Source organism: Dipodomys ordii, unplaced genomic scaffold (genome assembly GCF_000151885.1).
Source record: "Dipodomys ordii isolate 6190 unplaced genomic scaffold, Dord_2.0 Scaffold206, whole genome shotgun sequence".
In the NCBI taxonomy this organism is placed as follows: Eukaryota; Metazoa; Chordata; class Mammalia; order Rodentia; family Heteromyidae; genus Dipodomys; species Dipodomys ordii.
In genome coordinates, this window is record NW_012267422.1 from 1,341,066 (window position 1) to 1,366,690 (window position 25,625).

A 25,625-nucleotide genomic window follows, 5' to 3' on the forward strand; every position below is an offset into this window, starting at 1 on the left:
GCACTAGCCTTGAGCTGAAGAGCTGAGGGACAGCACCCAGGCCCAGAGTTCTGGCCCCACGACCGGACCAAAAAAAAAGAAAAAGAAAAAATTTCTATCTTTTTTTTGAACTTTTAGTATCTTGTGCTTGCTAGGCTGGTGCTCTACTGCTTGAACCATGCTACCAACCCTTTTTGCTGGCACAAGGAGAGCAGCATTTCTTCTAGACAGGGAGGGTAAGAAAGGTCAGCCAAATTCTGAAGGATGAGCAGGAATAACTGGCAGAGGTGTGAACAAGAGAAAGCAAGGGGCATGGGGAAGGAGTTTCTCCTATGCAGGCAGTTATGGCTAGAGGCCTAGATCTAGGACTGTTTCAGGTTCGTTGTGTGTGCAAAGCAGGCAGGGGTAGGAACTAGTGTTAGAACTGGGGACGAGCCTTGGTGTCATCCAAAGCCCAACTACATTTGAGCTTGTAGTCAGGACAGGAACATGGGCAGTCTGTATGTAAAACAGAAATCATAGAGGGGTAAGACCAGAAGAAGGAAGCTATCTGGTGGGAATTAATTGAATTCCTTGTGTTTCGAGTCTTGCTGCCCAAACTACTTAAACCTTTAACCCACCAGAGTGGACCAGCCCTGGAACCCTGTCCTGTGTAGTGAGCAACACTTCTGCCTGTAAATGAGGGGAGAATATGCTGTTTGGTCTACATCCTGTGTCACACTTGTGATGCCAACAGGCACTGTGGCTTGTTTCAGATGATGTGTCTAAAATGGCATTCCTGAAAATGACCCTGCACCAAGGCGGAACGACTCGGCTTTATGCACTAACACTGGACACACAGCCCTCTCTGCTCAGCACCTTCAGTGGAGACCGTCGTTTCTCTCGCTTTGGTGGAGTTCTACACTTGAGTGATCTGGATAATGATGGCTTAGGTAAGAAAGGAATTTAGCCTGGATAAGTTCCTTTGCTCAACAGGTCAGTTCTGATTGGATAAACCAGAATCTGGCCTCTTTAATTGACAGCCCAGCAGCCCTGGGGCCTTTAGATCTGGATTGGGTAAGGCTGGAACTGGATGTGCAAGGCGGAGGTATACTTCATGAAGATGTTCAAGTGAGAGTCACTATGTATGTCAATTATTGATGAATGACAAAGTAGGAAGCAAAGGCCTTTAAGGTTACCCTGCCACAAGAAGATCACGGCAGTTTAAAGGATATATTATTTGTGGGAAGTTGATTCTGATCTAGCAATGGTACCAGGAAAGAATAAAAGTTGTTTGATATCTTATTCTTCTGGTTTTTATTGTTTACAGATGAAATCATTATGGCAGCCCCACTGAGGATAACAGATGTAACCTCTGGGCTGCTTGGAGGAGAAGATGGAAGAGTGTATGTATACAATGGCAAAGGGACCACCCTTGGAGACATGACAGGAAAATGCAAATCTTGGATAACTCCATGTCCAGAGGAAAAGGTGAAGTGTAGGACAAAATTCTAACACCACATTGGGTAAAGATGACTACTTACTGATTCCCTGGTAGTCCAGGTTCAAGGTAAAACTTAGTTTGCCTCAACTCCAAGGTCATGGGGTCAGGAACAATCAGCGGCCTGCAGTTCTCAGTTGTGCCATGTTTGCCTCTAGACCTAAAGTCTGGCTGGACTTGGTGGCACACTGGTGTTTGCCACAGCAGGAGAAAGAAAACAAGCTAAGGCTGTTGGAGTTTCATTAAAACTTCTAATGCCTTTTCTTAGGTGTGTTTCCTTAACTCATGTTTCCTGTCCCTCAAACATTGGCTGTTAATTATTTTTAAAATTTAAACAGTTTTTTAAATTGCAAAATTATCTACCTAGAATTCTACTCTGCAGAGTTAATGCCTGTTAACCTGAAGTGTACTCTTCTAGTATTTTCCATGACTTTATCTGCTCCTCTGTGTTCTGTATTACTATGCACATGCTGAGCACTATATGTAATATAATCCCTTTCAATGCTATGAAGTTTTCTATTATGCTCAATTACAAATAAAAGCTGAAGATCAGAGTCTAAGGTCACAATGCTAGATACAATAGGGGTTTGAATCAAGACTTGATTGTAAACTTTTTCTTAACTATTACTGAGTGCATGTATTTTTAGCATATATTTTGCATGCACGATTCTGTAAATGAATTTAATGAATACACAAGGGCAAGCTTCTTGAATCAAAAAAGCAAATCTGGAATGTTTTAAACACTGACATGACAGTACAGGTGGAAAATTCCACATGACTAAACTGTTTCAGCACAGATTAGAACATTGCACAAAACTATCTTCAGGCTATGGATATAATAAATTCATAATTAGATCCAGCTCATGTTCAGTCCAGTCTCCAACTTCATTGTATAAATGCAGATATTCTAAAATCTGAAATCAAGAACACTGTGGGAACCAATCTTTCTTGGATAAGGGATTTTCAATCAAGAATATTTTCTGTTATCTGATATTCTAATGGCAGGTTAATTATATTTTAAAATTCATATATTTGCTAGCTGCCTAATATTTTAAATCTATAAACCAGTTTAAATACTAAAGATCACTAGTCATAAATGGTGATCACTAGTTACTTTATGGAAAATACTCACATATAAACATTTTTAGGAATCTGATTTTATTCTTAGAAAGTTCCTATAAATGCATTTTCAAAGGTCAAAGGGCATGTACATTGTTCAGTGAAATGTGGGCATAAAGGTATAACTGTAACTGACTGAAAATCCACACCAACAGTAATAGCATTGTGTTCCTTTTCTCTCCCCTTTTCAGGCTCAATATGTACTAATTTCTCCTGAAGTAAGTACCACGTGAAGGAATGAAGAAATTTTAAAAGAAACAAAAAAAGGCACATCCTTTAGTTTAACTGATGAAGTATGGCCTGTTCTTTGTCAAAGACCCATTAACAGAGTGTATTTTACAGGCAAGTTCAAGGTTTGGGAGCTCTCTGATCTCCGTGAGGTCAAAGAAAGAGGTGAGTTACAAGGCCTACACTGATGTCTATTTGTTCTAATGCCAGGATCTGATGACTCATCTTTAAAGTTTTAGATTTTATTTTTATTTGAAAAAGGAATACATGCACAAAAGAAAGTACCATGCACACACAAATCCCACTTTTTTTTTTTTGGTCCATCGTGGATCTCAAACTTGGCCTGGGTGCTGGCCCTTAGCTTTTCAGCTCAAGGGTAGCACTCTACACTCTACCACTTGAGCCACAGTGCCACTTCCTACACCATTTCTGAAGGTGCGAAGTTTCCTTCTATATTATTGTTTTATCCTTAATAGCAGGGGTTGGTAAACTATAGCCTATGGGCCAACATTTGACTTTTTGTAGCCATGAACTAAACATAGTCAAGACATATTTCAACAGTTGAAAAGTACTTTGTAACAGGAAATTTATATGCAGTTAAATGTCAGTGTTTAGAAGTTGTAGTTTTCTTTTCCACATGCTGGACAAGTGCTCTATCACTGAGGTAGATCCCTGTCCCTTAAGTCTATTGGAATGCAGCAGAGTCACCCCTCCTGGGCTGTCTATGGTTGTTGCCATGCTACAGTGGCAGTTTCAGAGACTTCCGTCTCACAAAGCCTCAAAGTTATTATCTGGCTCTTCACAGCAAATGTTTGCTGATCCTGCCTTACAGGGTAATAGTTTTAAATATGTTGCTGTTTTCTTCCAGACTTTGATAATTTTTGTATGACTACAAAAAGACTTTTTTTTCATGTGCTGTATTTTGCCACAACCCAGACAAGTACACAGAGCTACACAATACATGTGCCATATTTCAGTTCTTAAATTTGTCTTTGCAAAGGTATTTGGGCTATTTCCATTTTGGTGAACATTACAGACAATGTTGTAGAGAGCATTTTTGTACTTATTTTTATAACTGTACAAATATCCTTTTAGGTTAAAATCTTAGAAGCAGGATGCTAGATCTAGGGCACATATATTTAAAAATATAAGAGGGGCTGGGAAGGTGGCTCAGTGGTAGAACTCTTTCCTTGCATGCATGAGGACCTGGGTTCGATTCCTCAGCACCACATAAGCAAAAAGAAAAAAGCCGGAAGTGGCGCTGTGGCTCAAGTGGTAGAGTGCTAGCCTTGAGCTGAAGAGCTGAGGGACAGCGCCCAGACCCAGAGTTCAAGCCCCACGACCGGATCCAAAAAAAAAAAACCCAAAAATATAATAGACATAGAAAGCTTTATGTCATAATACCACTAATTCCACTCATTTACTTTAACAATATGATATTCTATAGAAGAACCGTGCTAGGCCATGAAATATTAACAGGCCTGCTCTTGAAAAATAAGACTTATATACACCTAAATGAAATAAAATGCAAATTGGTGTAGGATTGAATGCTAAAGAGTACCATGAGTAGTAAGTCTCAACAGTGTGATGAAGTCTGGGGAAGCCCTCTAACATTTTGGAGTAGTAGATATAACCAAGTCTATAAGGCTTAGGAGATGCTCCTGCTTTTAAGAATCCTGGTGGAACTGCCCTCTAGTGGCCAACAGTTCCTGTGTTACAGGCAAGCCTGATGGCAACAATTCAGGATTACCTACTATACACAAAAATGGATTAATAGCTTATGGAAGGATTTTCAGAAGAATACTTTATATGGTAAACCTATTTTTTTTGCCAGTCCTAGAGCTTGAAGTCAGGGCCTGGGCAGTGTCCTTGAGCCTCTCTGTGCTCAAGGCTAAAAGTTCTACCACTTGAGCCACCACCACTTTCAGCTTCTTCTGTTTATGTGGTACTGAGGAATTGAACCCAGGGCTTCATGCATGATAGACAATCACTCTACCACTAAGTCACAGTCCCAGCCCAAACCTGCTTTTTTGAATTTGAAATTTTGTGGGTTTTCCAAAAATGGGACACTTGAGAATTTATGCATTAGTTTAAAAATATATCCATAATTAATACTGATTAAGAAATGGTGATATATAGACCATCTAAAAGTAATACATTCCAAATTAATGTTAAGAGATCACTTGGTATTGTATTCTTCACCTACCTGAGACTGGGGAAGCACTAACACATTAGGAGTATAGGGATAAATCAGAAATTATGTTTAAACAGTGGCCACGGACAACCTGAGAATTATCAGAGGGTAGCCTTTCCCTGAGCTTGAGTAATTTTCCCTTAAACTAACACTCGGGTATAAGAGGTAATACAAGAAAAGGGCTAAGCCAATAATCTGACAAATAAAGGCTTAATACATTTTAGCGATTATTTCTAGATTTTGTCAGTAATGTTCAAAATTGAATCATTAAGAACCACTAAAGTATGTCCCAACCAAACAGTATATCCAAACAGTATATCAGCCGATTTGATCACAAGATCTCATTCACCAGGCTGGGTCTGGGTCTAGAACAACTCTTGACAGTTTCTAAAAATCAAAACCCACCACACATTGGAGATTTTGCCCACTGTGTAATTAACAACTTAGGTTTCAAAGGCAGTCCTGAAAGATGAGTCATAACATTTCAAGCAGCAGAACAATGTGCAAATACCTCAACAGGTGTTTACATTGTACCATAGGCAGGATTCTAGAATGCACTTCCATAGTTTTCCTTTATTTTTTATGGGCAAGAGGGGGTCAGGGTGTGCTTCCTCAACTGTGGGGTTTATTTATTTTACAGACAGAGAAAAGCATTTAAGTTCAAGCTGTGCTCTGACCAGTATCTTAGTTTATTATTTTTTTTTAATTTCCAGGGCAGAGCATGATGTTTGGTCTACGGGAGGGGCATGAATGAATCATAAATTCTGCTGTATCTCTTATAGAACCAAGTTGTCATTGCTGCTGGAAGGAGTTCTTTGGGAGCACGGCTCTCGGGGACACTTCATGTCTATAGCCTCAGCCCAAACTGAAGACACTCCATTTTCCTATTCCCTCCCTCTCTCATGGAGTCCTCTTCAGGGAGACTACTCTGGTGGGCAAGCTGGCAAATCCAGTGGCTGACTCGTGGAAGAGACATGCTCTAACAGCCAAAATGTCTGCAAATATGGCAAAGTGCATGACTGCACTAAATGTATGTATTCATTCCTCTTACAAATTTCACTTGTTTGCTTCTGCATCTAAACCTTTGTTCTTCCTACTTGAACATCTATGTGTGTCTCCCTGAGACCTGGAAAGGTTTCCTGTGGTTATGTCTTAGACAATCTTATGTAGTTCCTTAAAGAAAACAAAGCTAACCACAAACAACCCCTTTTTGTTATGGTGGCTGATCGTAAATGTCTCCCAGAGCTAATATATTGAAAGCTTGGTCCCCAGCTAACAGTTGTTGGGAGGTGGTGGAAACTCATGGGTGAGGCCTGGTTGGAGGAAGTTACATTAGGACTCCAGGCTTTCCTTTCTTTTTGCTTCCTGACTGTCATAAAGCAAGCAGCTTTTCTCTGCCATGGCTTCTACCATGATGAACTGCTAAATGACTATGAACTGAAACTGTGAGGCAAAATAAACATTTCCTCTGTTAACTTTATTATCTCAGGTATTTTGTCACATTCATAGTACACAAAGAAGAATTGAGGGAGGAAGGGAAATAGTACAGAGGAAGATAAGGGGGTGAGACCACCTCCCACTCCCAAATCACTTGTGCTTTGGTTCTTTTAATGAGGACTATTGTATTTTCCACATGTTATATAATAGACAAATATAACTAAAACTCAGCTACCTTTCTGTGCTCTCACATGCTTATGTAGAGATAGCTGTTCTAACAAGCGATGAACCTCAGGACTCTGCTAGTGTTAAGTCATCTCTCCAGGGAACTTCGTTGAGCTACATTGCCACAAGCTGTGCCAACAGAAGTAGGGAGGAGAGGAGTGGCCTGGGCCAGGGTCTCTATGAGGGACAAAATGAATAAGGGAAAAGGCTTTGGCATCACTTGTCCTTGGGCTGTTTTAAAATTTTTCTGGCATTATTTACATAGAAAGTAGCTAATTTAGTGTCAGAAGAGAGAGCTTCTTCTCTGATTGATAAACTAGTGAACTGATATGAAAAGCATGATGAAAGTCTCTTTCTCATCTTCTCTGGAGACAGATTGGTAAAAAGTAGAAACTAAAGAAAAGCTACTGTGGTTGAGAGTGTATGGTGAGGAAAGTGACAGGAGAAAAGGGCCATACTTAGATCCATCTGGACCACTTCCAGGACTATCTTAGTTTTCTTAGAGGCTTTCTAACTGCCTGGCTACCTTGTCATTGCTATATAAGGTGTCGGTGCTTTGTTATGATTTTTTTTTTAATGTGGCACTAGGAACCCTGCATGTGCTAGGCTAGCACTCTACCACTGAGCTAGATCAAGTGTGTGTTTACGCTTTGCTAAAATGATAGGATCATTATTGACCTCAATGACTGAACAAACCAGATAGCAGGTAAAGGTTAAAAAGTTATAAAAATTTACATTGAAGCACATTTTCAAACTTACTGTACATTTACTCATACTATTGTCATACTCATACATTGTCAAAAATGAAGTAGAATATATTCCTACTGTTTTAGGTCAACTTACATGGCAAATGTATAAGAACCTGGCATAGAGAACAATACATGGTAAAAGTCTAATGTATTATCCTGGTAGGTGGACTGAATTTATTCCACTAAATTAAATATAGTTCTAAGCATCAACTCTGAAATGTTTACTGACATGCAAAAAAAGGGTTTTCTCATTCACACCAATCTAAGTTTCTTCAAGAGTAGCTGAGATAACCTTATTTCAAGATATTAAGACATTTGTCTTTCTACTATCTGTATATCCAACAACTTCCAAGACGTAAATATTTTACACCTTTTTAATCACACGAGATAAAAATGATGTGTAGTGAGCTAGGCAGCAGACTTCAGGTCTCTGAAGTCCTTATTCCACAATCTGTTAGATGACCTCTGTGGCTATTACTAAAAAAAGTAAATCCTAAATTCAAAGTGTGACTTTAATATTGCCATTCAAAATAAAAATCTGTGCACACTATTGGAATAACTCACTCACCAAAATAACTATCTTTTTAATATGGAATTTCTTAGGCTATTTTACAGTCTGTTTACCAAAAATATATCAAGAATAAATCAAGGGTTAAATAGTATTCTAAAATGATGTCTGTTTTGCCTACAGAAACCTTCCAAAAGGAAAGATGCTTTCTTCTTCATGCTCTTAACAGGGAATGTGACTGCCCAGTCACCTAACTCAGTCGTTAATGTGTTAATCAGTTCAGTATTTTTTTATTTTGTCGTCAATTGTGGGGCTTAAACTCTGGACCTGGGAACTGTCTCTTAACTATTCAGCTCAAGGCTAGTGGTCTACCACTTGAGCCACAGCACCACTTCAGTTTTCTGATGGTTTATTAGAGATAAGAGTCTCATGGACTTTCCTGCCCGTGCTGGCTTTAAACTGTGATCCTCAGATCTCAGCCTCCTGAGTAGCTAGGATTACAGGTGTGAGCCACTGGTGCCCGGCTCAGTTCAGTATTTCAAACCCTTAATTTGACTTATGAGAATTATATGATCGTTCTGAAATAACCAAAACAGAGCCAAATGGAATTTAAAAATTATATGTACATGATCTAACTACCTTTAAAAAAGTATTAGCAGCTTCCTTTTATGAAATGTATGAGGTAGTTAGCCTATTTTCCCTTTTTTGCTGGGGCATGACTATTTTTTTTTTTTTTTTGTCAGTCATGGGGCATTGCCCCTCAGCTCTTCAGCTCAAGGCTAGCACTCTACTACTTGACCACAGGGCTACTTCTGGTTTCCTGGTTGTTTATTGGAGTCAAGAGTCTCAGGCACTTTCCTGCCTGGGCTAGCTTTGAACTGCGATCCTCAGATGTCAGCCTCCTAAGTAGCTAGATTACAGGTGTGAGCCACCCGGTGCCTGGCTAATTTTTGATCCTACATCTGACCTTAAATCAAATTTTACCCTCTAGGATTCCATATTCCAGTTAAGTAATACTTATTACCTATTTTACAGTGGTAAGACCAAAACTAACAGAATGCTTTTAGTTGTGCTGAAGAAGAGTGTCCTGTGAAATTCAAGAATTATCAAAGTATTCTTAAAAATCATCAAAAGGACTCATGATGCTAGAGGTACTGAACTATTCACGTTTGGCATCCATACCACAAGGGTGTGTTCCTACCCACAGAATGGTGCACAGTGCTCACTCAGGCTCCAAACACTAACCTAGCATGTCTCGTGACACTACTTTCCAGCTTCCCTCCCATGGCTTCCTATAATCACGTAGGGAATGGAAGGAATGTTACTTCTATCACCAAACTACTTGGTAAAAAGATCCCTAAACTTCCAAGGGAAGTTTACCATACTAGGGTAATCAGATACTCTAACAACATCAGATCAGGCTTTTATTTATCCTTTTGCTACTGCATTTGGGAATAAGAGCTGCTTTTGCTATTCAAAAATCTTCCATGCACACTATTTTCTATACAATGTAAGGAAAGTCCAGAAAATACATGAAGGCTAGTAAGATGTTAAGTAGGTAGTATTTTTGAGTGCTGCTATCCTATGTTTAAAATTCTGGCCTCTGATTAGGAAAATAATAGCTATTTGTTTTCAATTCAAGCCTCTTTTGGGCTGGGCCAGGGTCATGGGGCTGGAACTCAGGGTCTGGGTGCTGTCCCTGAGCTTTTTCACTCAAGGCTAGCACTCTGCCACTTTGAGCCACAGAGCCACTTCTGGTTTTCTGGTGATCAAACTGGAGATGAGTCTCACAGACTTTCCTGCCCAGGCTGGCTTTGAACCATTGTCCTCAGATCTCAGCCTATTGAGGAGCTAGAATTACAGACGTCAGCCACTGGAGCCTGGCAATTCAAGCCTCTTATTAAAATGAAAATAAAAAGTTATAAGACCAACATTTTTGCCCTCTTGATTTAGATGCCTACCCCCCCCCTTTTTTTTTGTCATGGACTTGAACTCTGGGCCTGGGCACTGTCCCTCAGCTCTTCAGCTCAAGGTTAGTGCCACTTCTGGCTTTTTTCTGCTTAAATGGTGCTGAGGAATCTAACTCAGGGCCTCATGTATGCACTCTACCTACCACTGAGCCACCTTCCCAGCCCCCCATTAACTTTTGAGGGGGTGGGCATGAGATTAGCTAGGTTTCAGGGAGATTGTCTTAAAAGAAAGCAAACGCTAAAAATTAGGCAATAAAGCAGTAAGAAAACAGTAACAGCATAGAAATACTTCCTTTTAACTTTACTTCAAAAGGCTCTTATAGCCAAACAAAGAAAACAGGGTAGTAGGTGTGAAATCTTGATTAACTGGAGTCCATATAAATGCTGATATACAAGAAAATAAGATCATTTCAAGGATTAATTTTAGAGCACAAACTTCTAGAGTTTAACACGTTATGCCAGCTTTTTTTTTTTTTGTTGTTGTTAGTAGTGGAGCTTCAACTCTGGGCTTGGGCGCTGTCCCTGCTCTCTTCAGCTCAAGGTAAGTGCTCTACTGCTTGAGCCATAGCGCCACTTCTGGTTTTCTAGTGGTTTATTGGAGATAAGAGTCTCATTGACTTTCCTGCTCTGGCTGGCTTTGAACTGTGATCGTCAGATCTCAGCCTCCTGAGTAGGTAGGATTACAGGCATGAGCCACTGGCACCTGGCATATGCCAGCTTTCTAGTACTATGAGCTTGGATGAACCTAATTCCCTGTACTTAAGAACTGTGGTTACCTGATCTCAATGACCGTGGCTTCAAGTTCCTTGGCTTCATTTGGCAGAAAACTGCACTTAAATTAAGATATAAAGTCTATCTAACGGTCACCCTGAAATTAGTCTGTTTCATAGCATGCCTATAAAACAGTATTTAAGTTTCTAGGAAATAGAATTTTGGCCTTTTACAAAGAAAGCACCTTGCTTAATATTCTGGAAATGCAATCGAGTTCTATTATTAAGAATGCTCTATTTTTTATAATCAGACATTTTACATATGAATCTTTTTTTGAGCATATGACTCTATAAAAGAAAATAAATTATCAGAAGTATAAAAAAATATAGACTACCCCCCAGGTGGATGTTAGCGGTTTGTTAGGACAGTCCTGTTCGGTCCAAGTCCATCTGGTCTCAGGCTGCTCTTCACATCCATCCTTCTATCTGCCAGAAGGGCCTTTTTAGGTATAGAGGCCATCTAGATGAAGCAAGAAATAATTCACAGGTAAAATGATATGAAGATCTGGAAGCCATCCGTCACTACTTACTCCATGGTGGCATCTACTACAAAGATAAACATTATGCCCTTTCAACAACACATTTTCCCATATTTGATTATGATAAAAGCTTGCACCATCTGTCTAAATGTATAATCTGTCTTATTGTATAATGCTTGCTAGTTTTTTAAAATTCAATTTCTAACCAGGCACTGTGCTATACAGAACTTATTTAATTCTCTCAAACAATCCTGTGAAGTAGATAATGCTGACTGACTGAACTAATAGATAGGGAAACAGGGAGATGGGGAAACTGAGGAAGGTTTAGAGAAGTAACTTGTACAGGCTCACAAAAATCTGTGACTGCCTAAGCCCAGGCTACCTGACTTCAGAGCCATGATTACAGCCCTCCACAATACTACTGTCAGCCACAACCTTCATACCTTATGAGGCAATGGGGCTTCTAGTTGTCTTCCAAGGAATGAAAGCAAACGCCTCCAGATGAGGCCACTTCCCATAAACATAATTCCTGTAATCAGCCAGAACACTCGATGGTCCTAAAACAGATGACAGAGTTCATGACAAAAGAGTAGGGTGCTTAGAGCTAAGTAGGCAACCTTGTTAGTTTGCTCACTACTGACTATTCATACCTCGTGACAACTAGGATTGCATGTAACCAAACTATCACAAAGTGATTTATTTAAGCCAGAGTTTGGCTGTATTGCCTAAGCTAGCCTTGAATTCATGGGTATAGGAGATTCTCCTGCCTCAGCCTCCCAAGTAGCAAAGTATAAAATGGAGTTAGGGTATTTAACCCATACTCCATAAACTTTCTCCAAAATTCTTAGGATCAGAGGTATTTCAGGCTCTGGAATATTTGATTATACAAAATGACATTACTTTTGGGTGTCTAAACAAAATATATTTCATACAATATTTCTAGTGAGACTGCATTTTGACAGACCTATAACATGAGGTCAGGAATGAAATTTCCTGCCTCTGGAATATTGGTGCTCAAAAAATTCTAGATTCTTGAGCATTTCAGATGTTTACCTATGTACATAAGAATGATGCTTAATTCAAAAGATCTGAGAAGTGGGGTGGATTAACCAGACAAAGGTAGAAAGTAGAGAGGCGGTGTGGAGGCAGCATGGGTGAGAAGAAGCAAGGATGGATCACCTGACCAGAGTGGCTGCAGATGCAGGAAATCAGGAAAAGCCCTACAGATACAGGATCTAGATTTTTATCTGAAGGTTAATCAAAGGACGTGTGAATGCTGGGCTTGGTGGCTCACACCTGTAAGCTTAGCTACCTAGAGTAGATGGGAAGATTGCAGTTGACGCCATCTGGCCAAATCAGGTAAAAAGTTATCAAGATCCTATCTCAAAAGATAGGGAGGCTCGGTGACTTACCATGAAAATTCCAGCTATATAGGAGACAGAGGTAGGAGAGTCACAATCTGAGGTCAAGCTTAAGCAAAAATATGAGATTCTACCACAAGAAGCAAACAGTACTGAGGGTATGGCTCAAGTGGTAGAATGTCTGTCTAGTAAGTATGAGGCCCTGAGTTCAAATTCCAGTACCACCAAAAATAAAATAATGACCACTGAATATTTGTATGTACAAGAGTGACACAATCAGATTTATATCTTCTCTGTGTGTGCACGCGGGTCCTGGGGCTTGAACTTAAGAATCAGACGTCTTAGCTTTTTTCACTAAAGGTTGGCTATCATTTGAGCCATAGTTCCACTTCTGTTTTTTTAGTGGTTAATCAGAGATAAAGGTTACAGATTTTCCTGCCTGTGCTGGCTTTCAACTGTGATCCACAGGATCACAAAGGCATGTCAACCTCCTGAGTAGCTAGGATTACAGGTGTGAGTCACTGGCCAGATTTACATCTTTTGAACCAGTTTTTAGAAGTATATAGTGGTCCTCGAGAGAGATGATATGGATTAGACTAGGGTGATGGCCCTAAAAAGACAGTGGACTTGTTAAACTAATTAGAACACCAAATCAGTCATGAGAGTGTCAACCATACTTTTAGATCAGTGCTCGAAATATTATAGTAAGTTGTTCTCTGAAAACACAAGGCTAGAATAGTAGAAAGACTATGGGAGTTTAGTGTTAACACAAAAAGGCAGGAGAGCTAGTGGAAAGTACAGTCTTTGGGTTGAAATCTTAATGCTTATTTTCTAGATGTGTCCTGGGACAAATACCTTAACTTTTCTAAGTTTCTGTTTTCTCATCTATAAAGTAGGGATGATATATCTACTGGCACAGAGTTGCAATACTGAGCCAAATAAAGTATCAAACTTCCAGTTACAATGACAGACACATAAGAACTAATATTGCCAATTCTAAGTAAGTTACACTTCATATTTATTTCACTATCTATGGGAATGTGTTTACATTTAAATCCATTAAAAAACTGATCTTTTTCAGGTATAGTGGTGTCAATCTGGGGACATGGGGGGACCAAAACCCCCCAAAACATGAGACCCTATCTGAAAACAAAGCAAAATAACTGGGGGTCTGCTACAAGTGGTAGAGTGCCGAGTTCAATACCCAGCACTAGCAAATTAAATGGACCTGAAAATCATTTAAAACAGAACAAAAAAAACCCCAAGTTATTGAATAATACATTTTTACCTCTTCAAGAGAAGATTCCAAATTCATTCCAAAAGCAACGCCCATTAGTCCAAAGAGAGAGAGCGAGAAGGTTCCCATGGTCAGCTGTAGATTTAACCTCATCATCACATTCCGGTGACTGGAAAGGAGAACACCAACTCAGAGCAGGTGACTTACGGACTATGTACTTTAGTAATCTAATAAAGACCACTTGTATTAGCTCTATACCTTCAAAACACAAATGAACAAACCTGTGTAGTAGTTATAAATGGTGATGGTGGCCTAAGTTCTTCCAAAATGACCTTTTGAAAAAAAACTCTTTAAAATATTTTGTAGGGAAGACAAATGTTTTATGGTGCTTTCTTACCTATCTAGATTGATGAAGATAATACTCTGCGAGTCATCAATTAGTACCCTAAGTTCACGAGCTTCATTAGAAAGATCTTCAGCCAATCGGTAGTAGTTTTCGAGGAGCAATTCCATTTCTTCTGCATGGTCAATCCCAGTACTGCTCTTCTCACTTCAATTCAAAGAGTTAATTAAACATAGTTAACACCTTCCCAATAGGTGTATCACATATTTAGTGACTCAAACTTCAGCCACCAGTGGAAAAAACCTAGCCTTTGCCTTTTCTACTCTTGTAACAGTTCAATCTGTGGGAGGCCATGTCAGCGGTTCCTAAACACTACACAGGTATCTTGAGGAGTAAGGCTCCATCCTTTCATATGCTAGTTAGCTCCACTGTATCCCATAGCCCCAGTCTAAGACTCATGAAAACATGTTCTACCTGTTCAAGGAAAAATCAAAATGAATTTTGATGAGCTAAATCTCAAACTACTACCAAGCAAAATAAAACCAAAATTAGAAATGAACAAAAAGAGCATTTCCTTTCCAAGATGAATCTATAATGTAATTTTCACATATGAAAATTTTTTTTGAGACAAGTTTTCATTATGAGGTTCAGGCTGGCCTTGGACTTGAGGCTCACTTGCTTCAGCCTCCAAATGCCAGGAAAATAATAGGCATGTGCTACCATGGCTGGCTCAAGAAAATGTTTTTGAATTGTATTAATACACAATTATTTTGTTCTTAAATCCACAATCCCTATCAAGAAAGAGGATAAACCTGGGCTCTGATGACTTACACTTGTAGTCTTATAAGCTATTTAGGAGATTAGAGAATTGAAGTTCAAAGCCAGTCTAGGTAGAAAAGTCTGTAAGACTCCATCTCCAATCAACCAGCAAAATGACCAATTGGAGGTGTAGCTCGCCATCTATGAGCAAGCAAGCATCTGTGTGCAGGTGTGGACACAAAAAGAGGAATGATGCATTCTGTAAAACTTCTGTCACAAAACACGTAAAAGATAGATCAGCCTAAACAAAGCAAATATAAACCAGTGAAATAAGTTTCTATTATATCTAGATGCTACCTACCAAACATTCTATAGCCCTTTATCTTTATTTCCTTATTAGAATATAAATAACCAATTTCTAAAAAAGGCTTAAAAAATCTCTGCATGGATCTGTTTTAATTTCTGATACTGCCTTGCAAGGACAAAACTATTTTGAGTATTTAAAAAAACTAATTTGAGGGGCTGGGAAAGTGGCTCAGTGGTAGAGCGCTTGCCTTGCATGCTCAAAGCCCTGGGTTCGATTCCTCAGCACCACATAAGCAAAAAGAAAAAAGCCGGAAGTGGCACTGTGGCTCAAGTGGTAAAGGCCAACCTTGAGCTGAAGAGCTGAGGGACAGCGCCCAGGCCCAGAGTTCAGGTCCCACGACCGGACCCAAAAAAAAAAAAAAAAACTAATTTGAGCAAGCAGAAGAGTAATATTTCTAAATTCATAGGAGATTAAAAAAAAGTTTGTGTGCATTTTTATATTAGACCAAGTTTACAGAATTTATGCTGATGTCTTGTCTTGGTTTACCCTACCTTGTCCCTCCCCAACTCTTCATTCTACTGGGATAAATTATTTCATTAGAGGTGTGTGCCAGTTTGGGGGTTTGCCCTGTGAAAATGAAGATAACTATTTTTATATTCATCTCAGCCCACCAAGGTTGGGCTCCAGTGCACATTCAACATATATTTATTAAATTGAATCAGAGGTGAGGAAAAAGTGATTGAGGAAGAAATGCCTATATTCTCTATTCTTGAAAAATTCCCTATGAAAAACCATGGAAGTCCCGGAGGAAATAAATAAGGGGGAGTTTACTTACAAGACGTGTGGGTCACTCCACTTGGTCAGACAAAGCTCTTCTAGCAACTCCTCATCATCCAAGATCTCCAAAATTGACTCTTTGAAAATTTTAATATCTGTTTCTAACTCTGACAGACTGTAAGAAGAGTCATACAGAAACACAGTGGCATAAACTGATAGTAACATTTCATGCTAAGAAGAGTGCCTTTTTAGGGTATCCTATCAAGTAAATCCTTTAATCACTCAAAGAGGAACAATAACCAACAAAAAACATTTTGATAGTTTTCATACAAATTTGGAACAAATTCCAAACCAAAACTAAATTAATTGGCAAAATTAATCAGTGATGTAGCAATAGTTTCAGCTGGAGACATGGCTCAAATAGTAGAGCACCAGCCTACAAATATAAATTTTAGCATATATATCTCAGAAACGTGGAATAGTTTTGAATTTAGGATATTTGGATTGGGAATTTATTTTTATTCACAATAAGCCAAGATAATATCAACCATAAACCTTTATTTTATTTTTTAAGTTTACTTTTTGTGATGCTTGGGATCAAATCTAGGCCCTGGCTATATGGTAATCAAGTATTCTACCATTGAGTTATACCTCTTCCCCCAGATTATTCACTGTTTCTTCTCTACTAGGTAAGGACTGAGTGAGCCATGGGTCTCAAATATGGGCCACAACATCAACACCTTTGCTTTTTTTTTGTTTCTTTTGCCACTACTAGGGACTGAACTTAGGGCTTCTGCAAAGCTCTGCTTGCTTGTTTGACTAGTGCTTTCCTACTTAAGCCACACCTCCAGCTGGGCTGCTTTTTGCTGGTTATTTTGGAGACGGTGTCGTGAGGACTCACATGTACATCAGTATGTACAGGTATATACTTTTTTATTTTTTATTGTGATACATACTTTTATATATGAATTTATGCTAAACACTTCACTAATAAGATTAGCAAAACAGAAATTTAAGAAATTTGTCTTTATAACACTCATATTTACCTTTTGCCATTCTGTAGTAGGATGTGTAATTTGCTTCTGTCTACAGAAGAATGCTTGGGATCCACTAAAGCGTCTAGTGTCTCAAGGATGAGTGGCTGCAAAATGCTAAGTTTCTCTTGAAGAGTATTGATCTAGACAACAACATGACCTTTCATAAGAATTAAAACAACCTTTTTAGAATGCTTAGGGTCAGCGAATCCTCTGATTAAATACAGGTATTTGTCATAGCTAGAACTTTCAGAACATGGTCAATGATGGAATCATCTGTGAATGATTAAAAACTAATCTCCCGCGCTAAGAGAACTATGCTCAATGTTATCAGCAGGCTCAGATTTGGTTGAAAGGGAAGTAATGCAGGAAAGAGTTATCCCTACAGACAATTACCATGAAAGAAAAGAGTGATTCATTTCTAAAATCAAATCTGCTATTCCATGGTTAAAACAAAATTTACCTTCAGAATATAATATTTATGTTCTTTGTAAAGAGAATACAGTTCAAGATTCTTGTGAACAATGTTCTGAAAACTAGAATTTAAATGGGATTTTAAATGTTCTGACTTGAGTCTTGAGTTCAGGGTACCTATTTGCAGATAACCTTGAAGAACTGCTTTCAGGTTCAGAAGACCTTGAGTGGAAAGAGCTGGACAGTCTAATGTTCCAAATGAGATAGCAAATCCTGTGCCTAGTGAGCTCTGGACTCAGGTAGTGATTGGGAAGGCAGCTTGAAGATCACAGTCCCAATGTCTGTGAAGCGTAGCTGCTGCTGGCATGTCACAGTCCCTCGGGTGGTTTGGGGAGCTCCCTTTGAAAAGATATCCCTCGGCGTGCATGGCTGGCCTCACTTTCTGTGCACTATTCTTTCAGAAGAAATTTCTCCTGATAAAAAATGTGAATTTCTCATAATGTATAATCTGTTTCCCCATGGCAGAGCTCTGAGAGACAAAGAGCTCTGTATTGGTTAACACATCATGAGCTCCTGAGCACCTGTGCAGCCTGTTACTGACAACCGTTTGCACCTGGTACTGTTGCCTCTGTAACACTAACACAGAGTGCAATAATCTCTTCCAACATTAGAACAATGCAGGCAAAAGAGAAGGGCACCAGGCTCAACCAAACACACCCATCTCATGTCTTTTTTACCCTCTTTTCCTTCCCCCTTCTGGTTAGTATGTTCCTTGCACCAGTTCTTTTTGTTGGTGGTGGTGGTGGTTGTGGGGCCTGAACTCTGGGCCTGGACGCTGTCCCTCAGCTCTTCAACTCAAGGCTAGCGCTCTACCACTTGAGCCACAGTGCCACTTCCCCTTGCACCAATTCTTGTATGCAGTTAGCTCTTAAACACTACTGAGGGCAGAAAAGAGAATGAGAGAGTGGTAGAGTCCAGAAAAGTAGTGAACCACTCTTGTTTGGGTGTGACAATATCTCAAGACATCCATTACTATCAATTTAATGGGAGGGGGGAGGTCATTAGAAGAATTAAGTATGGTTTCCAAGTCAGTCTAGATCTCAAACTGAGGCATTACTTAGCTACTTCAAAGGTTTCACAACGAACAGAAAAATGATTAAATAATATATCTATATGTGTAAGCACGTGATATACATAGTTTAGAAAGAAAAAAGCAATGTATTTGAAATTTGACTTAACATATATTTAGGATGTTAAGTATTTTCAAGTATCAATCAATTATGGCTATTTTAATCATATAAAATGTAGCCACCTTTAAATGTGTTTCATTAAGTGATTATGCTCTGCATACACTAGTTCTCTTTGATAGAACCTTGAAATTTAGGAATTAGTACTATCTCCATCAGTACCCTTAAAAATGTTTCTGACTGCGTGAAGGAACATCATTGAATTAATAACTTATTTCAACCTCAATAGCATTTAAAACCCAACAAAGTTAAGAAACTAAATAAAAATAGGCTTACCCAATACTGCAGGAGTGCTTCTATAGCTCGGAACTCAAAAGGTAAAGGGTATGTGACAAGCTGACCCTCTCCAGCCAGCTGCGACGGGAGTTCTCGGAACAGCCATCGCTCCAAGTTTAAATTCCGATAATCTAGTATCAGAAGACACTCCGGAGTTACCACAGCTTTCAAATACTGTGAAAAGAACAACAAAAAGTATATAAATGTGTGTATCCATCGATATAGACACATATTTACATATGTAGATTCACAGTATCCAAGTTATAGAGCTACAGAAAACAATAGTATGCATATAACTGGGTTTAACATTTTTCTGATTTTGTGTTAGAACTAAATCAAATCATATTTTTTTTAAAAGAAGGAATACTAGAATATAAGTGTTTTGATACCTCTAATTTACTTTCAAGAGAAATGGAATTATACAAATCATAATTTCATTTAGACTTCCAGGGTAATCATAAGAAATACAGGGAAAGCCGGGCACCGGTGGCTCACACCTGTAATCCTAGCTACTCAGGAGGCTGAGATCTGAGGATCGCGGTTCAAAGCCAGCCTGGGCAGGAAAGTCCATGAGACTTTTATCTCCAATAAACCACCAAAAAACTGGAAGTGGCTCGGTAGCGCAAGTGGTAGAGCATCAGCCTTGAGCTGAAGAGCTGAGGGACGGCGCTCAGGCCCAGAGTTCAAGCCCCAGGACCAACCAAAAAAAAAAAAAGGAATACAGGGAAAGATAAAGGTTTTTTTCAAGATTCCTTTTTAAAATATCACCATTTATTAAGCTAGTTAGAAATTTTACAGACCTAGCCTTGGGGCTCTTCTAATTTAGAATAGTGTGAAATGAGAAATCTCTCTAAAAAGAGATTGTATTTCTTATGTTGAAAGAATAGAGGTAGCCTATGACTACTGTATTAGTGATATAGAAAATAGGAATGGTTTTTTAATATTATTTTCAACAATTATGAAAAAAATTTTAAACAAAAAGTTGAGACTATATAGTGAACACCACTTAGTAATAGTTTATTAAATCTGTCTTATCTCACATATCTATTTCTCCTTCACAGAGATACTTTTTTGAAGGATGCTAGTGACCAGTAATACAGTAGATTGTTTTCCGAAGATTAGTTTGATTAAAAATTATTTTAATTCTAGATAAATGGACAAAAAAAATCTGCCCTCAAAGACACAAGAAAACAAGTCCATGCCCACTTTAGGGCCAATATCAACTAGAGCTGTGTCTCCTGGGTCTGTTTTAGGATGCTAAACTTTCACACACCCAAACAACTACTGAGCATGTTATCATTAAGGAAAGTCAAATTCTTTTGTGTTCTGAATTAGTGAGGGAAATTCAAAATATTTCAGAAAGCTTAAAAAAAAATCTAAGGTTTCAAAATTTGATAGCCCCAGGCTATCTGAAAAACCAGAAAACTATTAGCTAAGGTTATACTATAATCACACATAACTGAAGACAAGCAAAATGTATCTACTACAAATCAAGATTCTCTTATAGCTTCAGAAGGTAGACTACTTCAAACAATGAGAATGAAGACCACAGTCAGACTTTTTCCAACATAAAATCGGAAGCAGTGTTAAATCTACTCAGTATAATCCGTGTAAAGAGTTCTGCTAATGTATTGGATTATAATATGGCCCATTTTTATTCTGAAATAATTTTCAATCTAGCTATTAACCAGGATGACTAGAGATAACATTGTAAGGCTGTGGTGGAGAGATGTAGATGAACATAAAGTCCTTTACCTCCATTCTCATGATGATCCTGTTGTTTCTGGTGGTAATGCTCATCACATGCTGAAACCTCAAATCTCTGGCTTGAAGACCTAACTCCTGGTATAATTCTGTTTTCTTCTTTTCTATTAAAAGAAGAATGGGCTAAACTATAAATTGGGCAGTTCTATTATTCCCATACCCAGTTTTACTTTAAAAAGCACACTCTTTTTCTATACTTCTTAACGTTTTTGGAGGAGGGGTTACTTAGAAGCAATATAAAAAAGTCATAACCATACACTATTAAGGTACAGTAAGCAATTTCTACCTTGAGACACTGATTATTTGTCTCCAATATGAATTTTGTACAACTATATATTTTAATTATAAGAACATATTCAGCATGAAACATTTATGAACGTTTGTTCTTTCCCAAACAAAAAATGACAGAATTAAGTTGGTTCTCACACCAAACTTTCCTACCTGAAAACTGCTTATTACCTGAGAAGTTTAAGATAGATTGATTATAGGAGGGTCTGTACTTGTAGCAACAAACCACACCTGTAACAGGACTACAAGTAGAAAAATCTTTTGAAGGGGATATTGAACAAAAACCACATTATGATCTTAAAAGCTGAAGTCACACAGGCAATAACTGCTTTCTTCCCTCTCCTTCTCCTCCTTCCTTCTCATTCAGTGGTTCTGGGGATTAGTCTCCCATTACCCAGCATCTTTGTTTAATTTTCATAAGTTGCTATTCACAGAGTGCAGTTAGTGGCAGAGCTTCATGTGACTGCCATCCAGTATACTGTTTCTTCCTACTGCAGTGTCAGAGGTGTCATGGGATTCTACCTTAAGATGTTTTGGAACAAACAGGAAGAGAATATAAGGGAGACTGACAGGATAGAGCCAATTGGAAAAAGTGTTTTTGTGCTCTAGCTCTACTTTCCAAAATACTCCTTCAATACTATGTTGGAGTCGGTGTGGCTCCTTTCAGAGGGAAATAATCTGGGAAAATATGCCTAATCTAGGAATTACCAGCTTTACTTAGGACTGATGGACAAATGCTGAGTAAAGACTCCTACACACCTGTACACAGAAAGAATATTCTCCTTGAAACACTACAGTTCTCAAATTTTCACCAGACTCAGTAACTGGTTTAAAAAGTGACTCAGAAAAAAGGTACTTACCAAAAGAAGAAACATTTCCTTCTGTGTCAAATTTTGTCTGAGTATAAAAAAACATAAAATATTATGTCATTGAGTAATACCCTTAAAATACTGAAATAAGCCATAAGTGACTTTCTTTATGTTAAATATAGTTGTAAGAGCTGAAAAAAAAAAAACCTCCCCCTTTTCTTTGCTAGGATAAACCTGACCTTGAGTTAGCTTTATCTTAATTCCTCTAGAAATCCGATAAAGAGGGAACAGGTAACAATAGACTAAGAAGAAATTACAACAGACTAAGTGAGAAATCACAAATGTCAGGGGGAAGCCACAGCTCAGCCCTTTTCTGAGAGTGCTTGGTATTGTAGCTAGCCATGTTCCTCACAGAGGCCCTGGAACCCGTATCTATAGGATGTTTTTGAGAGATACTGGCATGAAGTGCTATGGTGACTCTGAGCCAAGGTGTATCAAACTCCTTCCTCTGAGAATCTCATCTCTTTGCCCCTGAGACTTCAGTTAGCAAGCCAACGAAGCTGAAAAGACTTCTTTTGAGAGGACACACTTTATTCTGCTTTGTTGCATTTCTTCGGTTTCAGCTCTCTCAGCAGACTGGAACTAAATATGGCATGGCTTGTCATCCATCAATCTAAGTGTGTCCCTTGAGGCTAAGAAGCCTCTCCATTAGGCAATGGCAGAATCAATAAAGATGTACAGAAAAGGCCTATTCAAATTGTTTGGAGAGAGGATATGACACATTATACCCTTTTCTTATAAAGTAGAGGTAACTTTTCAGAGTTGTCTAAATATTTAAAAAAATACAATAATATTTTATAAAATCCATGTAGTGGCCTGTATTATTTACTATGAAATACATACTTTTTTCCCTAGAAAAACATACTCTAAGCTGTAGTTGTAGGTAAACCAGGTCTTGAGTTATTACTTTGTAAACATCTGAATGCTATGTTAGTAAGAACACAACAGAAACCTACAGCATATATTTCAGCTTGTCATGAACCAGGATCAATATGAATATATAAGTAGCATAAAACACCCATGTTAAAGGGAAGTTTTATTAAAATTAAAGGAAGCTTTACATTTGTGTAATACAGGCTCTTCCATCCTTGGGATTACACCATAAACATGTATCCACTGAAGACAAATGATAAAACTCTTCAGTCACATGCCAGGACAAATTTTAGAGAAAATCACGCTAGTATTTTACTGAAAGATATTCATGATACACCTACTTCCTACAGCATACTAAATTTATTGTGTACAATTTTTCTTCAATGGAATACTTTTTTAAAACATTATACAAATTGGCTTTCCCAAAGGTTTACTTTGTAATCAATTTGCTTTCCAAACTCATTTCAAGTAAAATCAGTTGATGAAAGAAGAGGGTAAAGGAGGGCAAATATGAACAACATATTTTACACATGCTAGCCATTATGATTAGACTTATTAACACATCATATGATTTTAAATACACAAGTTACTTTAATCCTCACAATTTTATAAAGTAGGCTTACTCGTAGTTTAAAAATGAGAAAACTAAGGTAACACGCAATCAAAATTTGTCCAAGTCCACCTAGTTAATAGCAAAAGGTAGAACTGAGATTTAAATTTAGGAAATCTGGCTCAGATCAAGTGCTCATTTTTAAAATCAAACTTCTAGAAAAGCTTGTCAAAAAAGCTGCAGCAGCACAACCAGTTCCTACATAACTTTCACTCAGGCCACCCTCATTTTGCTTACCAAGGGTCTCAATCTATTATTAATTCATTCATCCTCCTCCAGCTTTCAAAGCAAGTATTCTTTTTTAAAATATTTTTTTCTTGGGCTGGGAAGGTGGCTCAGTGGTAGAGTGCTTGCCTTGCATGCTTGAGGCCCTGGGTTCGATTCCTCAGCATCACATAAACAAAAAAAAAAAAAAGAAAAAAGCCAGAAGTGGTGCTGTGGCTTAAGTGGTAGAGCGTTAGCCTTGAGCTGAAGAGCTGAGGGACAGCGCCCAGGCCCAGAGTTCAGGCCCCATGACCGGACCCCCACCCCCCAAAAAATATTTTTCTTTTTTATTTATTGTAAAGGTGATGAACAAGGGGATTACAGTTACATAAGTAAGGTAATGAGTGCATTTCTTTTTAAACAGTTACCCCTTCAAAGCAGTACTCTTAAGTACTAGACTGTGCTTCCTTCAAGATACTTCTGCATGTTTTACAAAGCACAGATTCAAATCCTTCTCTAACTATAAATAACCTTTAATAAATTCTAAGCAGATACATGAGAAATTTTGAGGGTTCCAGCTTTGAGGTATGATTTGAATGACAAGTTCTAGTACTAAGAGGTTGGTAGTTGGCAAAGTTAAGAGCACTGTTAAGGAAATCTAACAGGCATTCAGGTCACTGGCTAAGTACAACACGACTTTAAGTACAAAACAAAAATAATAGCGTGGTAGAATGCCAACAAATAAGCAAGGCAGGTACTTTCTGTAAGTTATCAGGTATTCTATATACTCACCACGGTAAATACCTGGGCTACACTGGCTAATGTGGCTTGAGAGACATCAGATGTTCTAAACCGATGCACTTCACCTGAAGAATTACAAATTCCCCAAAATCATACAATTGATATTCACATAGAGCTAAGAAATAACCCTGAATAAGCTTTCAGAATATTTTTTCATGCTTTTAAATGATCAACTTTATTCTCAGAGCCAACTTAAATGTATATCAATACCCCCACCACTTCAAACTATTTTAGAAATGATCATATTCCTTCTTACATATATCAAAACTCATATTGAACAATGAGAGGATTTTTTGCACCTGCCTGTAAGTCTTTGTCTATAAGTTAAACAATCACATCAGAGAAGTGCTAATTCAGACTAAGTTTAAAAAAACCTTTTTCCTGAAGAAACATCTGTTAGGTAATTGTGTTAATATTTGGCAGGGTATACATACATATATACATGTTCAGATTCAGATATATATGTGTGTGTATGTGTACGATGTATGTTGGATTCCAACCACTGCTTTCCCCTTTCATTTATATGCCAGAGTTGAATAAAGCACTTTTCAGCATGTTCCAGTAATACCCCATAACATCTTTTGCTTCAGAACAACATTTGCACTCAAATTTGTGGAAATTTTAATATTTCACCGTTTGGCGAGGAAAGGAGCCACCTAAAGGCTTGATTATCTTATTGTGTGTTGGTAGTGGCTGCGATCCCTTAGCTTTGTTGCTCAAGGCTGGTGGTCTACCATTTGAGCCATTTCGGACCTTTTGCTGGTTGACTGGGAGAGTGTCACAGACATTCCTGCCAGGCTTCGCATCAGAATCCTGAGCTCTCAGCCTCCTGATTAGCTAGGATTACAGGTGTGAGTCCGCATCAGAATCCTGAGCTCTCAGCCTCCAGATTAGCTAGGATTACAGGTGTGGGTCGTCAGCGCCCAGCAAGAATCCCCCCTTTCAGGTTTGCTTACTCAAGCGTTTGAACAGCCCGAGCCTGACAACTCACCACGTGGTCTTAAATTCCCCAACCCCCTCACCTGAGCAAAGGGTACAGCGGTACAAACGTGTCCGCCAGAAAGACACGGAACACAGGTTAGCGAAATTTCAAAACATTGTCCTTTTGGCTGCGTATGCATCCGCAAGCCTGGGGACGGAACTCCGGGTTTGAAACACCCAAGGGAGCTTCAGTCGGGCGACCCCCGAAGTACCACGTGCACACAACAAACGGCCGCCACTGAGGTCACACGATTGGCGGCAGGAGGCCGTGGAGGTCGGGGGCCGGCCATGCCCAGGGCTCCGGGCACGAGCCCGCTCCGAGCGGGCAGCACGCCGCGTCCC

The 25,625-nt window shown here is 38.8% G+C and overlaps 2 protein-coding genes across 2 annotated transcripts in view; one reads left to right on the forward strand and one right to left on the reverse strand.

Annotated features, from left to right (window-relative positions):
* Nucleotides 1-6,976, forward strand: part of Gpld1 (glycosylphosphatidylinositol specific phospholipase D1) — a 41,121-nt gene extending 34,145 nt beyond the window's left edge. Inside the window, exons 21-25 of the mRNA XM_013035222.1 lie at nucleotides 735-911; nucleotides 1,289-1,449; nucleotides 2,770-2,796; nucleotides 2,921-2,971; nucleotides 5,783-6,976. Coding sequence (XP_012890676.1) covers nucleotides 735-911; nucleotides 1,289-1,449; nucleotides 2,770-2,796; nucleotides 2,921-2,971; nucleotides 5,783-5,869 — 503 coding nt within the window. The 3' untranslated portion in view covers nucleotides 5,870-6,976. The remainder of the gene's footprint in view (nucleotides 1-734; nucleotides 912-1,288; nucleotides 1,450-2,769; nucleotides 2,797-2,920; nucleotides 2,972-5,782) is intronic.
* A 3,550-nt stretch (nucleotides 6,977-10,526) lies between these two features.
* Mrs2 (MRS2 magnesium transporter) overlaps nucleotides 10,527-25,625 on the reverse strand; it is a 15,480-nt gene continuing 381 nt past the window's right edge. The window contains exons 2-12 of the mRNA XM_013035190.1: nucleotides 24,606-24,619; nucleotides 24,294-24,367; nucleotides 21,806-21,842; nucleotides 20,649-20,761; nucleotides 18,894-19,067; nucleotides 16,969-17,099; nucleotides 15,981-16,097; nucleotides 14,134-14,286; nucleotides 13,788-13,905; nucleotides 11,582-11,695; nucleotides 10,527-11,119 (exon numbers count right to left, since the gene is read on the reverse strand). Of these exons, the coding sequence (XP_012890644.1) occupies nucleotides 11,009-11,119; nucleotides 11,582-11,695; nucleotides 13,788-13,905; nucleotides 14,134-14,286; nucleotides 15,981-16,097; nucleotides 16,969-17,099; nucleotides 18,894-19,067; nucleotides 20,649-20,761; nucleotides 21,806-21,842; nucleotides 24,294-24,367; nucleotides 24,606-24,619 (1,156 nt within the window). The 3' untranslated portion in view covers nucleotides 10,527-11,008. The remainder of the gene's footprint in view (nucleotides 11,120-11,581; nucleotides 11,696-13,787; nucleotides 13,906-14,133; nucleotides 14,287-15,980; nucleotides 16,098-16,968; nucleotides 17,100-18,893; nucleotides 19,068-20,648; nucleotides 20,762-21,805; nucleotides 21,843-24,293; nucleotides 24,368-24,605; nucleotides 24,620-25,625) is intronic.